This window comes from the organism of the source record quoted next, assembly GCF_019968985.1.
Source record: "MAG: Porospora cf. gigantea B chromosome Unknown PgB_NODE_1091_length_7927_cov_140.125, whole genome shotgun sequence".
Taxonomy (NCBI): domain Eukaryota; phylum Apicomplexa; class Conoidasida; order Eugregarinorida; family Porosporidae; genus Porospora; species Porospora cf. gigantea B.
This window is the reverse complement of record NW_027178510.1, coordinates 1-7,927: the sequence shown is the minus strand read 5'-3', so window position 1 is coordinate 7,927 and position 7,927 is coordinate 1. Positions and strand designations below refer to the sequence as shown.

At 55.2% G+C, this 7,927-nt stretch overlaps 6 protein-coding genes across 9 annotated transcripts; 1 reads left to right on the top strand and 5 right to left on the bottom strand.

Moving 5' to 3' along the window:
* Positions 1–614: 614 nt before the first annotated feature.
* On the bottom strand, positions 615–842 carry KVP17_003853 (uncharacterized protein; the record flags this gene model as incomplete). Its single annotated transcript, XM_068521529.1, has 1 exon — positions 615–842. One exon carries the CDS (start codon positions 840–842, stop codon positions 615–617), a length of 228 nt encoding a protein of 75 aa, XP_068379653.1.
* Positions 843–868: 26 nt separating this feature from the next.
* KVP17_003851 (uncharacterized protein) lies at positions 869–1,189 on the bottom strand (the record flags this gene model as incomplete). The annotated part of the gene is made up of 1 exon (XM_068521527.1): positions 869–1,189. The coding sequence occupies one exon, from the start codon at positions 1,187–1,189 to the stop codon at positions 869–871; it is 321 nt and encodes a 106-aa protein (XP_068379651.1).
* Positions 1,190–1,407: 218 nt separating this feature from the next.
* Positions 1,408–2,338, top strand: KVP17_003856 (uncharacterized protein; the record flags this gene model as incomplete). Of its 2 annotated transcripts, XM_068521535.1 has the most annotated exons (2): positions 1,408–1,479; positions 1,508–2,338. In XM_068521535.1, the coding sequence occupies 2 exons, from the start codon at positions 1,408–1,410 to the stop codon at positions 2,336–2,338; spliced, it is 903 nt and encodes a 300-aa protein (XP_068379659.1). The 2 variants fall into 2 exon arrangements, with proteins under 2 accessions (XP_068379659.1, XP_068379658.1); XM_068521534.1 differs by lacking the exon at positions 1,408–1,479 and having other exon boundaries at positions 1,511–2,338.
* A 3-nt stretch (positions 2,339–2,341) lies between these two features.
* KVP17_003852 (uncharacterized protein) lies at positions 2,342–4,337 on the bottom strand (the record flags this gene model as incomplete). Its single annotated transcript, XM_068521528.1, has 2 exons — positions 2,342–2,728; positions 2,757–4,337. 2 exons carry the CDS (start codon positions 4,335–4,337, stop codon positions 2,342–2,344), a joined length of 1,968 nt encoding a protein of 655 aa, XP_068379652.1.
* A 31-nt stretch (positions 4,338–4,368) lies between these two features.
* Positions 4,369–5,694, bottom strand: KVP17_003855 (uncharacterized protein; the record flags this gene model as incomplete). The annotated part of the gene is made up of 1 exon (XM_068521533.1): positions 4,369–5,694. The coding sequence occupies one exon, from the start codon at positions 5,692–5,694 to the stop codon at positions 4,369–4,371; it is 1,326 nt and encodes a 441-aa protein (XP_068379657.1).
* A 54-nt stretch (positions 5,695–5,748) lies between these two features.
* On the bottom strand, positions 5,749–7,883 carry KVP17_003854 (uncharacterized protein; the record flags this gene model as incomplete). 3 transcript variants are annotated; one of them, XM_068521532.1, is made up of 2 exons in its annotated part: positions 5,749–7,608; positions 7,638–7,883. In XM_068521532.1, the coding sequence occupies 2 exons, from the start codon at positions 7,881–7,883 to the stop codon at positions 5,749–5,751; spliced, it is 2,106 nt and encodes a 701-aa protein (XP_068379656.1). The 3 variants fall into 3 exon arrangements, with proteins under 3 accessions (XP_068379656.1, XP_068379654.1, XP_068379655.1); XM_068521530.1 differs by lacking the exon at positions 7,638–7,883 and having other exon boundaries at positions 5,749–7,599; XM_068521531.1 differs by lacking the exon at positions 5,749–7,608 and having other exon boundaries at positions 7,614–7,883.
* Positions 7,884–7,927: the final 44 nt, after the last annotated feature.

Here is a 7,927-nt window from a genome sequence, read left to right as displayed (position 1 = left end):
CGGTTCCGAAAACAGTGGAGGCCACGAGCATAAACTCCACAACGAGCGACGGAGACGCCGGCTGTTTGAAGAGTTCAGCAGTCAAACGGCTGGAGTCGCTGTTCTCCAAGATTTCCATGCAGTCGTCTACAGACCTCAGGATGTTCTCAACAGTGCTGCTGTCGACCTGCACTACCTCAGGAACAACCTCCTGCAGGACCGTCGTCAGCGTGTCAGGTTGAAGGATGTCTTCCGGCTTCTCGATGGCTATGTACTCATTAACCACTGCGTGAGCCATCCATAGGGTCTGTACCGCAGTCAAGCTTTTTGAGGAAGCTGAGACCCACATCATCCGTGAGCATTTTATGCGAATTAGATTCCTATACCTCTTTAGCTACGCACGCATCTCTCTGAAGGTAATGATCATGTGCATAACGATGTTGTCAGATCTCGTACCATTGGCGCGTTAAGGATCCCAATGTGCACTGTCTTCCCTCAGTAAATCACAGATTCAAGATCTGTTATGACTCAGAATGTGTTCCATCAATTACGGATTCAGAATCCCAAGACATTGCATTAGATACACGTAAATTCGCCCCTTTTGATGTTTTTGTATCCACATCATGAAAAGTGCCTCACATTTCGAAGGCGTCGTCACTCAGGGTCATATGATACGGAAGAGCTCCTTTCCGCCGGCACGCGGATTCGTGGCGCTCCCAGATTATCGGATGAGCCTGAGGGCGCGTGTTCAGCTGGGCAAACACGGGGTAGAGAACAGCTAGCGTCTCTGGAGGACGGATGTGGTGGAGGTCCACACAGATTGACATGTTGCCGTTGACATGACGGCTGATACCCTTCTCCATCGAAAAGAATAATGATATATCACGAGCTAATCTGCTTGGAATGACTGGAAGGAGTAGTGGGAGCTGCTGGTTTTACGGCGACCCTCCATTCGGCGTTGCCGAATCACGCTGACAGCGGACGCTACCAGTACAGGGAAGACGAAAAACACCGTGAGGTAGATCATAAGGAAGAACAACCACTCTACCCACATTATCCACGAGTAGGCGCTCCAGTCAGATGAGGGGCAGACGTAGTTGCATACAAAGGCCTCTGGACACCTCATGCCTTCTAACATCCAGGTGACGTTCTTGACGGTAGGACACAGTAGCTTCGTCTGGAAAATGTCGTCATTGCCTTCTACATCCATTGCTGTCTCAAGAGGCACAGCCGCTCACGAAAGCAAGCCCCGTGTGAACCGCAAAAAGAGCACCCAACGACGCTGGCGCACTGGTAGCATTCGCCGCGGTTCGCGTCGCAGTGGTCAATCCAGTCTTTGAATTCCAGTTTCCGCAGACGATCAATCTCGTCCAGGACCAGGTCTCGGTCCTCATCGGAGTTCATGCCGAAAACCGCACATATCAGGAGATGAGAAACCAACTGCTTGGAGGCCTTGTCCTCGGCGTCTCTTCTGTGATTCGCCTCGTGGCTGTAGGCCGGGTAGGGCGCGAAGACGAGCCTCACACAGGTCATGGGCGTCTCAGGAATCGTCAAGCGAGTCGTGAAACCACTGGTGAACCGGAAGCCACCTCACCTACAGAGTCTATCGTGGATGCTGGGATTCTTGATAGCTGCGGGGCTCTCCATGAGCGTTGGCGGAATCGCTGTTCAGAAGGCTCCCGATGCGATCGTTGCCCGTGTAGTGGGTTCTTTCCTCATCGCATTCGGTTCCGACATGTGCCTGGGCTGCACCACTGGACACTCCATTAGCGGCATCGCCAGATTATCCAAGCGCTCTATGCTAGCAACCCTCCTATTTCTCATCGCGGGTTTCTTCACAGCGACAGTGGTCGGCACTGCGCGATGGCTGCCAGCCACCCGCAACCAGGTGGACAACTCGGACCTCCTGACGCCCTTTCTTGTGGTCCTAGCACTGCAGTTTGTGGCGTCACTGGGACGTCTGGAGCTCATCGTGGAGCTTTTCAACGGTATGGCGTGTTGTCTTGGAGCCACGTCTGCAGAAATGCACTACCCTCATCGAGTGTCGCAGTTCCTTGATTTGTCGTCTTCCAGTTGGGATTGGAGTCTCGTCGTCGTCGGGGCGACAGCCTGCGCTGTGGTTGCTGTCTACTACGCACTGATTCATAGAAATCTGGAAGTTACGGTTCTGGGCACGCCGCTGCCTCCTTGTCCTAGAGTCTCCGTCATCGACCGTCCTCTGATTCTGGGCGCCACCATTTTCGGGGTCGGCATGGCCCTCTGCTCCGCCACCCCCCTAGGCACGTTGTGTAACGTCTGGAGCCTTGACTACCTTCCCAACGTGTTGGGCTTGATTGTGGGGTTTTGCGCCATTCAATGAACATTACTCTTCGCTCGTTACGGTGTTGCTCAGCGAGTGAAACTCCACGTTCGCCTCCGCAACGGGTTGAGCCGTGGGCAGAATGGAGTCGTCCTTCAGTGACGACAGCATCTCTGTGGCGGTCTCCTCTCCCAGGTCGTAGTTCACGCATATCTTCAGAATCAGGTGCGAGACCTGCTGGTGTAGAATGCCGTAGGAAACCATCAACGGCGCCATCAGTTGCAACGAACTCCGCAATGGGTTCTTCTTGTTGAATTCCTCCAGGAACGTGTCGGGATCGTCGTGCTGTTGTGCCAGAAACTCGCCTTGCTTGAACTCAGCAATCGTGTAAGTCAGCGTATCTTCCCAGAACTGCACTCGGTTCCACAGACGGTGATGATAGATGCAGCGCTGAATAGACATTAGGTCTCGCACTCACGTGGAGTGTCCACGAGAAACGATCGCCTTCGGAGGGCTGCTCCATGACAGCTTGCAGTTTCTGGTAGCCTTTTGTGCTTTTGGGCCAAGTGAACTTGACTTGTTGGGGATCATCCGCCATAGTACCATGGGCGCTGAACCACGGTGCCAGGACCATTAGGGACCGAGCATTCCAGAAATCCAGCTGCCGTTCGCAGAACTCCAACGCCCACACCACGAGAGCGCCAAGTGCTCGCAAAGCGTACATGGTCGGGAACTCGACCTTGCCGTCGTCGTGCAGCTGCTGCAGCACCAAACAGAGGACGTAGCGGTGTAGAGAGGACGACAGGTCGTCCTTCACCTTGCGACCGGCCCTCTCCTCCAAGATACCCATGTCACCCCTGTGGAGAGCTTCCAAAATGTACGAGTACTCACGCGCAAGGGCATCGGTGACTCCGACGGCAGGCACGTAGCTGGCCTCCTCCTCAAGGTCGTCTGGCGTGGTCTTCCGCTTGTTATCTGGCAGTCCCGCCGAGATAAGCGAGTCCAAGCCCGAGACTACGTTGTTCAGCACGGAGGTCGACCAGTTCTTCTTGCTGTCGGCCGCTGCTGCACCAAGCACGCTGACGTCCGTTTCGACATCGGGCCACAGCTTAGAGACCACATGTTCCAACACAGGGGTGGGCTCCGGAACGCGGCAGAAGTACTCCTCGAGGTCCTTCTCCACGTCAATCTCATTCGTCACTCGTATCAAGTGGTCCGTCTCGTACTTGTTTTGGGTCACTAGGCTGGACTCAAACACTGTGAGCTTCCGTAGACTGTCGTGGACGCACTGCATTCTCTTCCGATCCATCTCTTCCAAGGAGTTCAGCATTATGGACGCCTGCTTGTTGTAGGCCTCATACACTGTGTTGAGGTTGCTGACGGCCTTGAGGTACAACGACTCCGTCTTCTGTACAGCGCCTAGGGCGGCGAGAGACTTCGTAACAAGCTTGTTCCGCGCGGCACCGTGAGCAGCAGCGGCCGATTGGAATTGATTCGCGAGTTTCTCGGCTTCCACGCAAGCCTGTACGTAGGCTCTCTGCTTGGACTCATAGTCCTCCTGGGAGAACTGTACGTCCTTGTTGCAGGCCGCACCGTCGTACGAGATCTGACTGAACACGCGAGAGTGATTCCGAATCGTCGGGCCCAGTGTGGCCTTCACGATGTCGCTAACCGCGTTCTCTGCAAAGGTCTCGGCTCCACGTGCTCGCGTGTCCATCATCGAGGCCAGCGATGCTACGCCTCGCCTAACCGTATCTGACTCCGTGGGCGGTACGGTATCCAGCCTCGCAGCGATGGCACGCAGCGATGCTGCGTACTCACGTTCTAGTTCCGCCCTGTCCCGAACTACGGCGCCCAGTAGCTCAGCGGCCACGCGTCCATTGTCCACACGCTCGGCCATGGGCTTCCAGTTGACGCCTAACACCTCGGAAGCGCGGCATGCCGTCGGTCTGCTCTCGGCCTTCCGTGGACTGGCCAAGTCAGTGATGTCGACGGGATCCCTTTCTTCGTCTGGCGGCTTCTGCAATATGATCTCGTTCTCTGTCTCCTGAGTCAGCATTGCAAATTACCAAGATTAATCAAGTCATGCACTAACAAGGGAACGGTAACCTCTTTGCCCAGGCGACAACTTCGCGCCTCAGCTCGTCCAAGACCTCGCTCTCGAGCAGGCCTTTCTTGAAGTTCACGAGCTTAGCACCATGACTCTGTTGGACACGCAACGCGATGTCGACACACCTATGCAGGAAGTCGGCGATCACAAGCATTTCCGCTTCTCCACAACCGCGAGTGGTCATGGCTGGCGTCCCGATTCGGACGCCAGAGGGTGAAAACGCTGACTTGTCCCCGGGCACAGTGTTCTTGTTCAGCGAGATATGAGCACTGTCGCACACGGCTTCCATCTTACTGCCCGTTATTCCCTGGCTGGACAGATCCCATAACAGTAGATGATTGTCAGTGCCGTCGGTTACGAGCTTGTAGCCTCGTGCCATTAGCGCATCAGCGAGGGTTTGACAGTTACAGATCACCTGACGGCTGTACATTTTGAACTCCGGCGACGCCACCTCTTTGAGCTGGGTAGCCAGCGCGGCGATTTGGTGGTTGTGTGGTCCTCCCTGCAGGGAGGGGAAGACAGCGAAGTCTATTTTCTCCCCCATAGACGGATGGCGCTTCTTGTTGTAGAAGATCATGCCGGATCGCGGGCCTCTGAGGGTCTTGTGGGTCGTGGTAGAGACCACGTCGCAGTACTCGAACGGCGAGGGATGCAGACCGCTGGCCACAAGTCCGGAGATGTGCGCAATATCCGCGAAAAGGTAGGCGTTGACCTCATCTGCTACCTTGCGAAAGTCCTTGAACTCCACATGACGAGCGTACGCTGAGGCTCCGCAGACAATCATTTTTGGACGATATAGAAGGGCGGATTGTCTCAGTTTGTCGAAGTCAACGCGACCAGTGGCCGGATCCACTTGATACGGCAGAGATTCGAAGAAAATACTGGTAGCCGAGATCTTCTTCTTGGCAGTATAGAACCCGTGTGTTAGATGGCCACCTGACGGGAGATCCAAGCCCATCAGTCTGTCATGCGGGTTCAGAAGCGCGGTGTATACAGCTAAGTTCGCCGGGGAGCCCGAGTATGGCTGTACGTTGACACCCCACTCTTCTGGGTCGAGACCGAAGGCAGCCAATGCGCGGCGCTTGCAGAGGGCCTCGAGTTCATCGATGAACTGCGTACCGCCGTAGTAGCGAGCTCCGATCTGCCCCTCTGAGTACTTGTTCGTGAGCACCGACCCCAAGCACTCAAGTACGGGGAGAGACGTGAAGTTTTCCGACGCGATAAGTTCTATACCGTTCATCTGCCGTTCTTTCTCCTTGCAGATCAGGTCAAACACTGTAGGGTCATGCTCTTCTAAACAGCTCATCAGATTTAAGGAATTGAGACAAGTAGACATCACGTCCCACAGACAATCAATCAATCAATCATCAGGTTCCAGGAGCATGTCAGGATAGAGGGCCAGTAAGTCCAGAATAACTCCATTGGTCCACCCAAAACCCGTCTGTACCTCGTACTCTCCGCCGAAACCAGCGGTTACTTCCTCGGTGGACACCTTCTCATAGACCAATGTAGTTTCTTTCCACAGCAGGAAACACGTCCGTATCCATTTCTCCGCCTGCAGGCGGCTCTCTTTGATGAGGTCGGAGTCCTCCACGTGAGCTAGTCCCACGACGACGTTGTGAACTAGCGGCGGCCACACGTTGCCAAAGTCCCACTGCTGCTGGGTTTTGTTCAGCGAGGTGGGAATCCCGCCCACGTAGTCCAAGACGCCTGAGACTCGGAGGTAGCTCAGCATCGCCTTGTTCCGGGCGCTGCGGTCAACTCCTGGAGGGAAGCACTGCGAAACCAGCGGGTGAACATTCGACGGGAAAAACTGCTTGTTGTGAGTGATGTGCCCGTTGTCGCTCACGAAGCTGTCGAAGTAGCAACCGGCGCGCTCGTTCCACATCAGGTCATCCATGGACTGGCACCTCCGAGAGTACGCCCGCATGTACAACATCGCCTGTTGCTCCTCGCCGCACGTGTGGTGGAGGTTGCGAAGGCATCGCTCATTAGCGGCCATCAGTGAGTTGAGGTCCACAGGTATCACCTGAACTGTCTTGAGATACGGCAGTACATTGATAATCCCCTGGCCGGCGACGTCAGCCATCTTAGGCCCCGCCCAGCGGGAGCTGAAGTCCCAGCCTGTTTCACATGCCGCTCGAATGTTTCGCATCAGCGTCTTCGCATCGTCGCCGGTAACGTTGTACTTCGAGAGTAACTCGCGGTCCTCACGGAACGACTCCTCGCGCGGCTGATCGTTCTCCGCGTTGAAGATGTTCACAACATGTACGCGGTTCTCCAACCGGAGACAGCGTCGACGCTTACTCATCCAGAACTGATACTCGGCGTCGGCCAGTGGAAGGCATTCCTTAATAAACGACGTATCCGCAGTCGCCTGGAAAATCAGCCGCAGCATTTGCGTAAGATAGGGTGGCTGCGACCTAGACACGTAGTAGCTGCGCGATCCGTTAGGAATGAAACCAAGCCGCTCCACCATGTAGCAGAAGTTCCGGATCATCCCCTTCGCGGTTTCGTACATCTCGGAGTGGATCAGGCCCATGATGATCCAGTACGAGTCCCAGTAGTAGATCTCGGTGAAGCGACCGCCAGGCATCACGAAGGGGTGCGGAATAGGAATGTGAGTGTACCTCAACGGGTGATCGAGTACATCCTGCGACAGTCGGCGACCAAGACCGCGCCAAAGCCCATGAATGCCGAGGCAGAAGCTGGCAAGCCTGCTGTCCCGCAGTTTATCGGCCACAGCAATGCTTTCCTTCCAGTCAGGAGGGTTCCACAAATCAAACTCGCAACCGGCCTCTTGGAACCAGGTGTTCTTGAACTTGGTGATGATGTCACGGATCTCAGGACTTCCCTGTTCCAACTCGATCAGATCCTGATCGGAGAGATCCAGCTGACGGTACGCACCAACAATGTCATTCGGATCAGCGAGCGCTACTAGGTCCACCACGTTCTTGGAATCGGCGTACATTTTCGCTGACTGCATCGTTTCGAAAATCTCTCCTCTGGTTTGAATACGACTCCATTCGTCGATCCACGACTGCCGTCTTGGCTGGGGTTCGGCGGGATCCACTCCGTCCTTCAACAGACGCGTCAGCGCCTCGCATTTGGCAGGAAGTACCTGCGTCAATTGCCGCAGGTGAGGCAGGTTATTCGCGACATCCGCCACCTCGTGCTCCACGTGCAGGGCGCACTCCATGACAGCGTTCATGATGGAGGCCTGAGTTAACCGTGGGGGTAGAGCCTTACGCGGCGCTGAGGATCGTGTAGGTACTCAGCGAACTCGCTCGACTTGATTGAAGTCATCACCAGACTTCCGAAGGGCGTCGTGGCGAAGTGAGTCATTGTCGTATTGAATACCAATCCGAAATCATGAAAGGAGTGGCGCTGCTCCCTGACGCCGTTGTCATGGGATGGCCGTTGGCTCATGCCGGAATCGTAGCATAGCCAGATATCATCGCTCGTGTCGGTATCGCGGCGACACGCATCACTCATGCCGGAGTATAAGTTACTTTTTCATCCACGAGATTCATAGCTTC